The following is a 15,506-nucleotide window of genomic DNA, read 5'->3' as shown; positions in this document are numbered from 1 at the left end:
GAGAAACCATTAAAAAATAAATTATTACGTTTTTAAAACTGAAAATGTAATTTGTGAAATTTTAAAGAATAAACTTTAATACTAGAAAAATCCCTACTAAAGTTTCTATTTAAAAGATACTATCTCTGAGCTTTATTCTCCTCCCAGTGACACGGGAACAATAGGTGGCAGGACTATGGGGGGGGGAGGGGGCTGTGGCTAACCGCAGCTGTGACCACATACCAGGAGGCTGCTACAGCCATTACCCCAGGGCTCCCTTACTTAGAAATCCCTTACAGCAATTAAGATCTTCCTCACTACTGTCAAAAGACTAAACCTATCCCAAGTAAGCATCACAAAGGAGCACACTTATCCTACTTTTCAAGTTTTATGTTCCACTTGAATCCCAGACAAGGAATTTTCTATACTCACAGCACAAATGACATAAACGTAAATCAAACGAGCAAAGACTATTTCTGACAATTTGTCTAAGAACCATCAGAAAAACAGCTTCATTAATTCCTTTGTCTAGGATAAAACCTCAAAAGAATATTGACTATCAACTATGGGGTGTTATAAAATATAAAACAAGGCAGTTTTAGTCTAAGAAAGTGAAGCTCTTCAGACAGCAGAGGGCATACCACACAAGCCCTGCTGAAATGACTAAGATATACTTAACTGCTGCTGAAGTTCAGAGAAACAAATCATCAGCGAGGCAGGAACAGGATTCGTGGGTGGACAGGACTCAGCTGGGTTTTGAAAAGAAAAGAGATCTGAATGCAAGAAAGAAGGCCCAGGTGAGGGGGTCCCCATGTGTCAGGCACTGAAGGTGCAGCATGGCCTGCCCCTGAGCACAGGGAAGCAATGGGAAGCAGAGAGACCAAGCCTATGAAGACTGCAGGAGGGAGTGTGGGAGCACGAGAGAGAACGAATGTGAGGAAGAGATAGATGTGAGTGTGCAAGTGTGTGGGAAAGAGAACATGCGTGTGAGAGAGCAGCTCAGTCTGAATGGTGTGCATGGATACCATGTAGAAACCGCCAGGAGGGACCTGGAAGCCGCACTCTAGAAAGTGCCCTTGGAAAAGCAACTAAAATTAGCATGCTTGCCCCCCCCACCCCCAAAGGACACAAGCCTCAGGACACTGGGAACCTGGGCCTCTTGATGACTAAGATCTCTATTTTGGGAAACTGAACAGCAAGTGGAATATGCATTTCCAAAAGACAGGAAGTCATCTCTGAGCTGCTGTGGCTCTTCCATGAGAAACAGACTGTGCAATGTGGCCCATGACTGGAAAAGGATATCAACTGTCAAGAGGAACATCACAAACGTACCCACGAACTCCATGAAAACCACAGAGGTGCCCTTCTCTCTACTGCTCCATGATGCATTGTCTGATGGATGCAGTAAGACTTACAGTTCAACACCAGCAATGTGGCACTAGAGCACTTACTGTACACCAGACATCCTAAGTGCATGAAGGTCTACAGTCCAGAATAACAACTACATAGGAAGTCTGTTAAAACTACAAACCCTTGGCTCCCACTGTTCTCTGGAGTTTTTGATTTAGTAGATTTGGGCTTGTGGTAAAGTTCAAGAAAGTTTTTCTTAGATTTTTTCTTAGGATTTCCAGCTTTCACTTGGGCTGTGGAAAACTGGAAAGAGCATCACTCTTTTTTTTTTTTTTTTTTTGTCGTTTTTTCGTGACCGGCACTCAGCCAGTGAGTACACCGGTCAGTCCTATATAGGATCCGAACCCACGGCGGGAGCGTCGCCGCGCTGCCAGCGCAGCACTCTACCAAGTGCGCCACGGGCTCGGCCCAAAGAGCATCACTCTTGACTGCATGCATGCGAGAGCTGAGGTCTCTTGGAGGCGTCTCCACAGGAAGAAAAGAGGGAGTGAGCCAAGCCTGGAGGAAGATGAGGCCCCCACAGGGGCAGGTGAGCCAGAGATCCACAGACACAGGGGTGTGCACACCCACCTAGTGGGCCACCTGCACACCGCAGTGTGTGACTGGGGACCAGGGAGAACACTTCCCTCAGGAATGAGGCTGGGCAGGGGAGCAACTGCCGGCTGCCACTGCAGAAAGACACAAAGCAAGCCCTGCTCCACCTTCCACCTTTCTTGTTTTTTATTATTTATTATAAGCATATTATTATTACCAATCATGATTTTTCTTTATGCCCTTTACCCAACCTATCCCTCCCCAAACCTCCCCCCCAACCCCTCATCTCCAGTATCCCTAGGTTTGTTTTCCCCTTCTGAAAGTTCAACTTATTGTTTTGGTTTTTTCTTTCCTTTTCCTTTCCTCTTCCTCCCTCCCTTCCTTCCTTTGCACCCAGTTATGAGTGAAGACATGTGGTATTTCTCTTTCCTTGTCTGACTTATTTCACTTAACATAATTTTCTCCAGACTCATCCATGTCGCTGCAAATGGCAGAATTTCATTCTTTTTTATGGCAGAGTAGTACTCAATTGTGTATATATACCACATTTTCCTTATGTAGTTGTCCATCGATGACACTTAGGTTGGTTCCATATTTTGGCTACTGTAAATAGAGCTGCGGTGAACATGGGCATGCGGGTGTCCCTTCAACATGATGATTTCCATTCCTTTGGATATATGCCCCACAGTGGGATTGCTGGATCATATGGCAGCTCTATCTGTAGCTGTTTGAGGAGCCTCCATACTGTTCTCCATAATGGCTGTGCTTACTCTCCCACCAACAGTGTAGAAGAGTCCCCCTTTCCCCGCATCCTCTCCAGCATTTGTTGTTCTCAGTCTTTTTAATAATGGCCAATCTAACTGGAGTGAGATGATATCTCAATGTGGTTTTGGTTTGCATTTCTCTAATGACTAGTGATGTCAATCATTTTTTCATACACCAGTAAACCATTTGTATGTCTTCCTTTGAAAAATGTCTACTCATCTCCTTTGCCCTTTTTTAATTGGATTGTTTTTTTCACTGTCTAGTTGTTTGAGTTCTTTATATATTCTGGATATTAATCCGTCAGATGTATCGTTTGCAAATATTTTCTCCCATTCCATAGGCTGTCTTTTTGCTCTGCTGATCATTTCCTCTGCTTTGCAGAAGCTTTTTAATTTGATATGGTCCCATTAATTTATTTTCTTTCATTGCTTGTGCTTTTGGGGTCTTATTCATAAAGTCTTTGCCCAGTCCTACTTCCTGGAGTGTTCCCACCTTCCATCTTAAGGGAGAATCCACAGGGGAAGCGAAGCATTGGTGAGGACCCACTGCAGCTGGGGGAGAGGTCCGTTGGGGACATGGTAGGACCTAGTTCCAGGCCCAGACCATTAGAAATCCCATATTGCTGGGGCCAGGGTGCAGACTCTCTCCTGCACAAGTCCCACCAAAAACACAAGGTATAGGGAGGAGTGGGCAGGGTTGCAAAGACCCAGGATGCAGCAGGACAACAGGTAGCTCTCCTGTACCCCCACCACTGGTGGTGAGGCAAGACTATCCAAAATAATGAAAGACACCAAACTACAAGAAACCAAGAAATTCAGAGAAAACGTAGCAGGATAAATACCTCAAAAAGCTCCCAGGTTATTCATGGTGTGGTCTGAGTCTGTGGATGTGTCTGCCACTCAACCCCACTGCAGCTTCATCTGCAAGGCTGAGGGAATGGGCTTCTGGGAGCCTTACCCAAATACTGCAACCCTCCTACCCCCAGCCAGGACTAGGGGTTGATAATGACACAGCTGGGAAAGGGAAGGGGAAGAGGAAGGGAAGGAGGAAGGAAACAAGAAGACTCAAAGCCTCGAGAGTGCTGGTAGGCATGTTTTTTTGGCAGAAGTGCTAGTGCTATGTTGGTTGACAGGGTTAGTATTAGTTTAATTATTCTTTTCTGGATTGTGACCAGAGCTAATTGATTGGCAGTCAATTGTACTAGCTAATACTAAAAGAATAGGATCCTGGCATGTGGACTGGAGAACCAGACCAAGCTGGTGAGGGAGAGGGGGAGGGGGAGACAGGGAGGAGGAAAGAGGGAGGGGGAGAGGGAGGGGGAGGGGGGAGGGGTAGAGGGCGAGGGGTAAAGGGGGAGAGCGGGAGAGGTAGAGGGGGACAGGGGGAGAGGGAGTGGGGAGATGGGGAGAAACAGGGCAAAGGTATAGACAGTCATAATGGCTTTCAAATTCCCGGTTTCATTTTGTTCCTGAGATTCAACTGCAATCCCCTGTAGAGGTTTCATGAGACACCAATATATGCTATTTTTATTTTTAAATAAGTCCGTCTCCTTTTTTCCCCCTTGGCTTAAAGGAACTTCAATTTCTGGAGTCCTAGGTCAACATGATTCAGTTTCTTCTCATAATAACTCTAAAAGGAAGATATTATTTCCATTTTAAAGATGAAGAAATGAAATCTGTGATTCAAAAGATGCCATTAGCAAGCACCTCCCTATCTAGCTGGGAAGATTCCCTTAAGATGAACACATGTGGAGAAAGCCTAGGGCCATTTCTTGGAGAAGTTCTAGAAAAGACCTCCTGGGTTCATTCTATTCTAATCTTGTAGTCTTGGGACAAATCTAAAAAAGACCCGAGGATGCTGAAATACCCCTAAAAATGTACACCTGAGGCATAGCCAACAACTACCAAGATGGAGTGATTCCCTGGCACATGCCCCTGGCAAACACCAGTTGTTCCAGTTCTTACCAGAACACTTATCCAAGCCTTTCTACTTCCAATAATTCACCTCTAGTGTCAGGACCTTACTAGAATGCTAAATCTACATGTAGGAAAATATCTAATTTCTTAAAAATCTGAAGACTTACTCTGTGCCAGGCATTGTACTAAGTGTTTTATATTCACTGACACAGTAAAAGAGAAACCAGGAGAGGAAAACCTGGCTGGACAACACCCAAGTCTCTCAGTTAACGATTACACTATACTGCCTTCTCCCAGGCACCAAAAGTTAATCACTTTAGAAATTTTTAGGGTCCCCGCCCCAACAAGTACCACATTATCAAAACTAATCAACAAGTAGAAAAATATGTAAAGGTCTCTGGGGCTATACTTCTAAATCATCCGGACAGTAAAAAATCAAAAACAAAACCAAACCCTTCTAACTATATTTTTCACCAGGCTGAGGAAGAATTACTTGGCAGCTAGCAGTAAATTCTGTTCTCATATTTTCTAGTTGAAAGTAACTGAAAAAAATTCCCTTCTCTCTGAAGCATACGTTTGATGACTCACCATATAAGGAAATGAGAAATTCTGTACTTTTCAGCCTCACCCTTCTTTTCTGAACACTAAAATCTCATTTGGAAGTTAATATCATAATGTTATTTTAAAAGTAAATTCATCTGTGGAAGAGCCAAACTAAGTAAGAGTATTACTAAGTTTTGAGGAACATTTAAAGATTTGAATTTTGTTACACTCTGAACAGGAGAAAAAAAAAAAGCCTTTCTTTAAATTGTTAAAAATGTCCCTGGCTAAAGACAGGTAAATTAAAAATACTTGGTAATTTGTTAAAGATTAGTTTTTTATATTCATTAATGAAATCAGTTTCTTACACATACTAGCTTTTAAACAACTAAATGTGAAAAAACACATGACTCTTAAGCCTTTTATGGATCTCTTCATTTCCCCAAATTTTAATAAAGTAAAATTTGACATGGGAAGACATGGAGGTTCCCTAATAGCTTTTGAATTTTACCATGTTTTGTTTACTTAAAATGCATTACAAAATAAGTCCATTACTTAAGTAATAACAAGCAAATGAGAATGAGAATAAAATTTTAGTGATAATGGAAAGTGACAATACTTCATTCTTCCTGTGTTTTTACACAGAAGAAGTACCCCCTATAGTAAACTTAGTTTGGTCTAGATAAAACCATATTTTAAAAAAACATCAATAATTTTTATTAAGTTCTTTGATTCAAATTATACAAACTAATATTCTTATTTTAAATTATAATGATGTTAATGGTATCTCCATAAAGGACTCATCAGGGATTACAAAACGGCATCCTTAAAAGCTGTTTTAGAAGCACATCTGTTCATCCATCAGACATTTACTGCACTCAGTGGAGACAGATGTGGTCATTGGTTCCAAAAAGTGAACAATAACTGCGAGGCAATGTGTAGGACTATGACGAGACTGCTGTTCTGCTAAGACATGTGCAGAGACTTACCGGAAATAAGTGAAACAAAAGGACCAAAGACAGTGTTTCAGGGAGAAAGAGATGGCATGGGGAGGTGGTAGTGGTAGATGGGGGCTGATACTTTTCCTAGAGTGTGAATGGAACTTGGGATATTCCTTGGGGCAGTGGTGGGAGATGAGGCTGCAAAGGGAGATCCTCTCTAAATCACCATGATCTTGTCTGCAAGGGAGAGACAACCCCTAGTGGGTCAGTCGGCACCTTGGGAAGGTCACCCTGATGATGACAGTGAAGACAGTGTGAAGGCAGAATCCAATCAGAGGCTTCAGGAGCCCAGGTAAGGGGGAATGAGTCTGGTAGGAATAACAAGTTTTTTGTCTTGTTTTTGTGACTAATAATGAGTAATAAGTATGAAAAATTTATAATAACAAAAAAGGAATAATATCTAACAATGTGAAATGGTAACATTATGACTTATCTAAGTGTTAGAAGATAAGTCAAAAAAAGTCTTTTTGACATTTAAAAACATAGTATACAAAACTATGTGCTGTTCATTAAACACACCCAAAAAAGGGAAGGAAACTCATCCAAATGACAGCAGCACTTATCTCCACAAGGGGGTTATAGAAAGCTTTATAGGTGAGTCATCACAACGAAGTGTTTGGGAACACAAATTCTGTATCAGACAAATCTAGGTCTACATGCAGGCTCCAATACTTATTAGTTGTGTGTATCTCCACAAGGGGGTCAGAGAAAGCTTTATAGGTGAGTCATCACAACGAAGTGTTTGGGAACACAAATTTTGTATCAGAGAAATCTAGGTCTACATGCAGGCTCCAATACTTATTAGTTGTGTGTATCTCCACAAGGGGGTTAGAGAAAGCTTTATAGGTGAGTCATCACAACGAAGTGTTTGGGAACACAAATTCTGTATCAGACAAATCTAGGTCTACATGCAGGCTCCAATACTTATTAGTTGTGTGACCTGGACAAACAAGACTCTCAAAGTCTTAGTTCCTGACCAATAAAAGAAAACAATATTAATATTTAGCTATAGAGTTATGAGGATTAAATAAGCAAATATCTATAAATCATACACAGTGATAGGTGCTGAATGAAATATTAGCTACAACCTATACTTTTTTAAAAAAGTCTATGTTTTCAAAATTTCTATAACAAACATTATTTTCATAATCAGGAAAGAAAGTTGTTTATCAAGAGATGAAGCCCTTATTAAAGCATAAAGAGGTATAAAAACCTCACAGGACTCATGCATCAGAAAGGGAAAAAAGCGAGTTATGGACAGAATTTTGTTTCTCCGCTTTATATATTCTTCTATATGTACACATTCTTGTCACTGAATGGGAAGAAAAATGAAATAAATATTGACTTACTGGTTTCCTAAGGAAGAAGACAGACAAAGCTCCGACTAAGGGCATGTCTCCAATCAGTGGTTCCAGGATCACCCGCATTGTACCATGAATCTAAATTCAAACAGGAAACCAAAATATGTAACAGAAAACAATTCTGCAGGGCTACTCACTCAATGCAATGAGTTTGCACAAGAATCTTAGTGACTTTTGAGCATCTGGCTTTGTTTCTCTCAACTATGACCTACAAATAAAAACTTCACTTCAAAACAATTCTAAGCTAGTAACTTCATAATTTTCCTTCTGAATATAACTTAGAGAACTTTAGAAGACTATGAAATTAAAAAAATAAAACTTACCTGTATACTTTTCACACCAGCTCTACAAAAATATCGTTTGATCTCCAAATCAATCTCACAATTTCCTACAAAACTAGCAAAACAAAAATTCTGCATTATATAAAGTGAGTAAAATTATTCTCATAATCACCATAGACCTGCAAGGTATAGGAGGTATAATCTGAATAAAACGATAGTAAAGTAACAAAATTAGGTTGTAGGTGAAAACTGTAAAATGCGGCCCTTATTGCAGTATTTTACTGCTCCAGGTCGCAGAGTGAAACTTGGAACCCTTGTTGGGGCAGTGGTAGGAACTGCTACAATACCTGTGAGGATATACATGTCTGAATCAGCCTTTTGATGGACTATAGTATTCATTGGCCTTACAAATCCTAAGCTTGATTAAAACATAAAAAGTTTAGATTTTACTTCACCACAAGAAAATTTCAGACCCTTGTTCCCAACCAAAAAAACTCACAGTGCCCCAGGACTCTGTGACATCAAAGGTTAGAAACAGCGCATTTGTTTGGGGCGTCAATTTTATTCAATGATTAAGTCATTTCAAACATTAATATGAAAAACATGCATGCACTACAATGTTAAATGCGAGGTTTGCATCTATTTTTATGTAAACATTAAATATCAAATACCTTTTGCATGGGGTAGTGCATGATCTGACCCCTATCCTTGACGTAGGACATCACACTCTCACTGGAGAACATTTGTGGGGAGTTTTGATAAATGCTGGCAGGGAGTGCTAAGCAGATGAGCAAAACACTAACAAAAGGATCTGGATGAAACTCTCCCAATATTTATTATTCTGGTGTTAAAGCCAATACTTACAGATTCTTATATTTGAGAATTATTTTCCACCTAGTTGGTAAAATAACCAAAAAACTTTTATAAAACCATCACAAAACTTTCCTCTTTTTCACCCTAAGACTCGATCGTATTATTTCCTAATACGTTCCAATTATTCCTTCCCCCTCTCCACTGCCAATTTAGTTAAGATCCTTCTCAGGAACACACAAAAAAGTGGAATGCATGTTTGTTTAGAGACATAAATATCTAAGCAGGATATTTTGCATACATTGTTATGACTGCTAAAAACCACAAAAGCAAGACTGCATCTTCAAAATGATTCATCAAATATTTATTTAATAAATGTGTCTGGAATACTCAGTGCTGGGGACACTGTATAATAGAGAAAGGTTTCCATCCTCACAAAGGCCCTTCCAGGGCACAGGCTAACTTTTTCCACTTACGACGACCGTGTTAGCACTAGTGCCAAATATTTTAAAGATGCAGATTTTTCCATCTTAGATTAAAGATACCCTATGCTTCTTTCTAAAATAACTGGTACAAACTCTGTACATTTGATATATTAGTGTCCTTTGGAAACTCAAAGATGACATAAAATCAAATGACCTTTAGTCAAGGATCAAAAACAGAAACACAACTCTAAGCTGCTGAAAACCACACAGCTGCTGAGCCCACAGCATTCAGCAGTAACCACATACACAGTGTGATATCAGGAAGCCATAAGCAAGTTCAAGTAAGAGGGAGAACAAGAAACAAGGAAACCACCTTTATCATGCAGGCATGGTATCTGGCAGACATTCCATTTTTTTCCCTCTATCTTTTTTATTGTGTTAAAAGTACACACAGCATAAAATGTACTATCTTTACCATTTTTAACCGTGCTGACCCATTCATTCACTGATGGACACTTGCTATGAATGTGGGCATGCAAATATCTACTCAAATTCCTGCTTTCAACTCTTTGGGATATATACAACATTAGTGAAGTTGCTGAATTACACAGTAATTTTATTTTTAAGGTTTTGGAGAACTGCCAGACTGTCTTCCACAGAGGCAGCACCGTTTTACACTCCCACCATTGTTGCACAGGGCTCCAATGTCTCTGCGTTCTCCCTAACACCTGTTGTTTTCTGGGTTTTTTTGATAGTAGCCATCCTAATGGGTGTGGGGTGTTACTGAGGTTTTGATTTGCATTTTCCTAACGAGTACTATGTTGAGCATCTTTGATGTGCTTACTGGCCATTTGTATATCTTCTCTGTAGAAACATCTATTCAATTCCTTTGCCCATTTTTAAGTAGAGCTGGTTTTTTTTGTTCTTGGGTTTCATGAGTTCTTTATATATTTTGAATATCGATCCCTTATCAGATTGATGATTATAGAGGACACATTAAATTTATAGACTGCTTTAGAAGGACTGACCTCTTAACAATATTAAGTTTTCCAATCCACAAACATGGAATATCTTTCCATTTAGTTGTGTCATCTTTAATTTCTTTCATAACATTTTATAGCTTTCAGTGTATAAGTCTTTCGCCTCCTGAGTTAAGCTTATTCCTAAGTATTTTATTCTTTTTTATTCTATTATAAATGGAATTGTTTTCTTAATTCTTTTTTGGATTGTTCATTCTTAGTGTATAGAAATGCAATTGATTTTTGTGTGTTGACTTTGTATTCTACTACTTTCCTGAATTTATTAGTTTTAATGGTATTTTTGTGGAATCTTTAGGGTTCTCCACATGTAAGATCATATCTGCAAACAGATGATTTTACTTCTTCCTTTCTAATCTGAATGTCTTTTATTTCTTTTTCTTGCCTAGTTTCCCTGGCTAGGACTTCTGGCAGGATGCTGAACGGCAGTGGTGAGAGTGGCATCCTTGACTTGTAATCGATCATGGAGGAAGAGTTTTCAGTCTTTCACCTTTGAGTGTTTGCTGTGGGTTTTTCATATATGGCTTTTCGTACATTGAAGTAGTTTCCTTCTATTCTTAATTTAATGAGTGTTTTATCATGAAATGGTGCTGCATTTTATTAAACACTTTTGCTACATCAACAGATAATCACGTGGTTTGGGTTTTTTCTTCCCATTAATGTAGTATATTATGCTGAATGATTTTCATATGTTAAATCATTCTTGCATTCTAAGAATAAATCCCACTTGGTCATGGTATATAATCCTTTCAATATGCTGCTGATTCAGTTTGCTAGAATTTTATTGAGGATTTTTGCATCAATATTCACATGGGATACTGGTCTGTGGCGGGGGGGGATACTTTCTTTTCTTGTAGTGTCCTCCATTTTTTTTATTTAACACATTTTATAAATGGCAATTATCTAGGCTATCAGGAATTGAGACCCAGAAGGTAAATAGCATTTAGATCTCCAACAAGAATTTAGTCAAACCCCAACAAACAGGCAATAAGAAGTGTGCTCATTATATCCTCCACCTGATGGGTATGTCTAAGTGACATTAGATGTTAGCCACAACACAAACAAAACACAATAAAAACTTACCTAATCTGAAGGTCCAGAATAATTTGCCTTTTATCTACATTTTCGGTATACACCTTAACACCATTGATCCTGATGGGCTGAAATAAGAAATAACTTATTTTAAAATACAGGGAGGTAAAAAAACAAAGAAAACCCACAAACAGAAAAACTCCCAAACCTTGCCATATACCATAGCACTGAAGAAAGCAAGCTTTAGCATCAGACTACAGGAATTAAAATTCTTTTACAACATAGCTATTTGACTTTCAGCAAGTTATTTAACCTTTGTGCCTTCATTTCCCCACTTGTAAGATGCAGATAACAATGGTATCTATCATGAGATTATTGTGAAGTTAAATGACATTGCTTGACACATAGTAAGTACTCAAAAAACATTAAGTATTACTGTTGTTAACACATGTAATAATATATACTTCTGTTCTCTTCTCCAAGCCCTTTTCCCCCCTTGTCTCTTCTAATTTAATTATATCATTTCCCTCTACCCCATCCTTACTACATAATTTAGAACATAACTTCCTTTTATTTTTTATGTCTTGCAATTTTTCATTTTTTAAGATTTTGACAGAAATGAGACTTTTGAGTAAATAAAAAATATAAGCTGTAGGTATAATATCAATACATAACATATGATACAGGTAAATGACTCTATGAAAAGAAAAGGCAGATTATAATAAATGCTACATTTCAAGGGCCCAGTTATAGCATCATTTCAAAACCTTTTCCTATTTATCAATTTGGGATCCCCTGTAAAAAAGTTCTCACATTTCATGTGAGCATTAAATATTTGAGATAAAGAAACTACCTTACCTTTTAGAGTACTACTGCTTACTTTAACAAGTTTGTTTCCTAAAATCTCACCTCTCAACTAGCAGCAGAATTAAACTCTAAGCCTTTACTTGAGTTTATACATTCCTTACTATCCCAGGTTCCCAGGCTTTTCCTTTATGACACTATGTAAGACATGTACAGACTGACCAATCACTAAGAAACACAATCAACCCACTATGCTGAAAAATGAAAATGGGGCCCACATCCTTAGTATGTTTACTTTAAGTGTTTGCATTAGATAACATATCCTCCTTCCTCCACGTGAATGACATCTTAGTTTTAGAGAGGCTGTGAGACCAGCCCTATTCCAGATGACTAGCATCTGTCTAATGAAGGACAAATACCTGAGGGTACAGAACCTAACTACATAAGGGACTTGACAGGCACCTGCCATCCCATCTGTTCCTTCACCAGACAGCCTGGGTCTGCCTGCTACTTCTAAGATATCACTGAAGTAGATAACAATGCCCAAACTACCTTCACTGCATCAGCACACTCCGTAAAATTCTTACTGTTCTCCAAGGACCTTCTTATTTAGTTGGTATCAAACTGAAGATGTGTATAATAACAGAACATGAACCGATTAAATTCTTCCTAAAGTGAACCCATTTGGGGTTAGAATTTTAAGTTACAAACACAAGCATACCTGACGTTAAGGGACGGCAAACTATGGTCTTCTGGTTAAATGTGTCTTCTGGCCTGTTTGTGTATGGCCCTGACTAAGAACGGTTTTCAGCTTTTTAAAGGGTTGTAAAAGAAGGGAGAGAGAAGAGAACACGTCACAGAGACTTTATGTGGCTGTCAATAGCTAAAATATTTACTCTCTGGCCACTTACAGAAAATGTTTGTGGCCCCTGCTTCATAGCATTTTAACTTGTAATTGCACTTTTAACTTGTATTCATATTGCATATTAACTTGTAATTGTGTTTTTTCCCATTTGTTATCATTTTAAGTTACGGAAGGTAAAGTAAATATTAAAAGTGCCATACAGACATCCTGTGTAGGCACTCGGGCATGTCATGTATTTGGAGACCTCGAAGCTAAGAAAGGAAACAGCCAGCACAGTAAGTACCAAGCAGGAGTCTGCACTGGAGGCACTGGATTTGGAATAACTGCAGATGAGATGGAACATTCTCTGCACATGGAAAATCAGCTTTGATAAGAGAAGGTGACCAGCAGCTTGGAGAATGTTGGATGGCCACTGACATCCACCAGCAGGTGACACACACAGAGCAACCAGGCCAGACACTCCCTCAGCCACATCTACGACAACCCTGAACTGTACTGTACAGTGATGTCTGCTATATGTGCACTAGTGTGTAAACTGTGTGTTTAAAAGTACTATCAGATTCTAAGTTTTTATTAGGCATATGAAACAATGTTACCTTGAATTATTGCTAATTATCGTAAACATGACCTAAAAAATTAAATAAAAAAGGAAACTTGCCATGATCAACTAATTGAAATGTAATCTTGAGGCTTTTATAAGTGATATTAGGAACTAGCAGCTTTCCCTTTTTATATGATTCCATTAACAAAAACCTATCTTTCCTTTCCCCTATGTAATCAATGTGATGCCTACAATCCCAGCATTAGAGCCCTGAGTTGTTTTTTTCAATATCTTGAGAGGGGCAAACACATCAGTTTGTCAATTACTAGACCTTTAGCATGAATTCACATGTCAAACTCTCTCACAAGACAGACTGCTCGCTCCAGCACTACTACTACTATTTTTTTTTTTTTTTATACTTACCAGTATTTTTTTTTTTTTAAAGATGACCAGTAAGGGGATCTTAACCCTTGACTTGGTGTTGTCAGCACCACACTCTCCTAAGTGAGCTAACCGGCCATCCCTATATGGGATCTGAACCCACGGCCTTGGTGTTATCAGCACCACACTCTCCCAAGTGAGCCACGGGCCTGCCCAACTTACTGGTACTTTTGAAAAAGATAATTCTGATAGAAGAATATAAGGTAGAAAGACATGTTATGGGAGATGAAGTAAATACTAAAGAGAAGCCACACAGTGAAAGCTGAACTGGCCAAAGCAGCATGGCGAACCAGGGAGGGCCACAGGAGGGCTCTCCTGACAGCGGACAAGGGAGGGCCACGGGAGGGCTCTCCCTACAGCGGACGAGGGAGGGCCACGGGAGGACTATCCCTGATGACAGATGAGTGAGGGCCACGGGAGGGCTCTCCCTGATAGTGGATGAGTGAAGGCCATGGGAGGGCTCTCCCTGATGACAGATGAGTGAGGGCCACGGGAGGGCTCTCCCTGATAGTGGATGAGTGAGGGCCACGGGAGGGCTCTCCCTGATGACAGATGAGTGAGGGCCATGGGAGGGCTCTCCCTGATAGTGGATGAGTGAGGGCCACGGGAGGGCTCTCCCTGATGAGTGAAGGCCATGGGAGGGCTCTCCCTGATAGTGGATGAGTGAGGGCCATGGGAGGGCTCTCCCTGATAGTGGATGAGTGAGGGCCACGGGAGGGCTCACCCGACAGCGGGTGAGGGAGGGCCACAGGAGGGCTCTCCCTGATGACAGATGAGGGAGGGCCACGGGAGGGCTCTTCCTGATAGTGGATGAGTGAAGGCCATGGGAGGGCTCTCCCTGATGACAGATGAGGGAGGGCCACGGGAGGGCTCTCCCTGATAGTGGATGAGTGAGGGCCATGGGAGGGCTCTCCCTGATAGTGGATGAGTGAAGGCCATGGGAGGGCTCTCCCTGATGACAGATGAGTGAGGGCCATGGGAGGGCTCTCCCTGATGACAGATGAGTGAGGGCCACGGGAGGGCTCTCCCTGATAGTGGATGAGTGAAGGCCATGGGAGGGCTCTCCCTGATAGTGGATGAGTGAGGGCCATGGGAGGGCTCTCCCTGATGACAGATGAGTGAGGGCCACGGGAGGGCTCTCCCTGATGACAGATGAGTGAGGGCCATGGGAGGGCTCTCCCTGATAGTGGATGAGTGAGGGCCATGGGAGGGCTCTCCCTGATAGTGGATGAGTGAGGGCCACGGGAGGGCTCTCCCTGATAGTGGATGAGTGAGGGCCATGGGAGGGCTCTCCCTGATGACAGATGAGTGAGGGCCACGGGAGGGCTCTCCCTGATAGTGGATGAGTGAGGGCCATGGGAGGGCTCTCCCTGATAGTGGATGAGTGAGGGCCACGGGAGGGCTCTCCCTGATAGTGGATGAGTGAGGGCCACGGGAGGGCTCTCCCTGATAGTGGATGAGTGAGGGCCACGGGAGGGCTCTCCCTGATAGTGGATGAGTGAGGGCCACGGGAGGGCTCTCCCTGATAGTGGATGAGTGAGGGCCATGGGAGGGCTCTCCCTGATAGTGGATGAGTGAAGGCCATGGGAGGGCTCTCCCTGATGACAGATGAGTGAGGGCCATGGGAGGGCTCTCCCTGATGACAGATGAGTGAGGGCCACGGGAGGGCTCTCCCTGATAGTGGATGAGTGAAGGCCATGGGAGGGCTCTCCCTGATAGTGGATGAGTGAGGGCCACGGGAGGGCTCTCCCTGATAGTGGATGA

At 41.2% G+C, this 15,506-nt stretch overlaps 1 protein-coding gene across 2 annotated transcripts in view; it reads right to left on the bottom strand.

Moving 5' to 3' along the window:
- The window catches only part of ESYT2 (extended synaptotagmin 2), a 92,453-nt gene that overhangs the window by 41,258 nt on the left and 35,689 nt on the right, over positions 1-15,506 (bottom strand). For both annotated transcript variants that reach the window (XM_063099500.1, XM_063099501.1), the window contains exons 4-6: positions 11,143-11,219; positions 7,830-7,902; positions 7,495-7,584 (exon numbers count right to left, since the gene is read on the bottom strand). In XM_063099500.1, the coding sequence (XP_062955570.1) occupies positions 7,495-7,584; positions 7,830-7,902; positions 11,143-11,219 (240 nt within the window). The remainder of the gene's footprint in view (positions 1-7,494; positions 7,585-7,829; positions 7,903-11,142; positions 11,220-15,506) is intronic.

Source organism: Cynocephalus volans, chromosome 6 (assembly GCF_027409185.1).
Source record: "Cynocephalus volans isolate mCynVol1 chromosome 6, mCynVol1.pri, whole genome shotgun sequence".
Lineage (NCBI taxonomy): Eukaryota > Metazoa > Chordata > Mammalia > Dermoptera > Cynocephalidae > Cynocephalus > Cynocephalus volans.
This window is presented reverse-complemented; position numbering and strand designations above follow the sequence as displayed.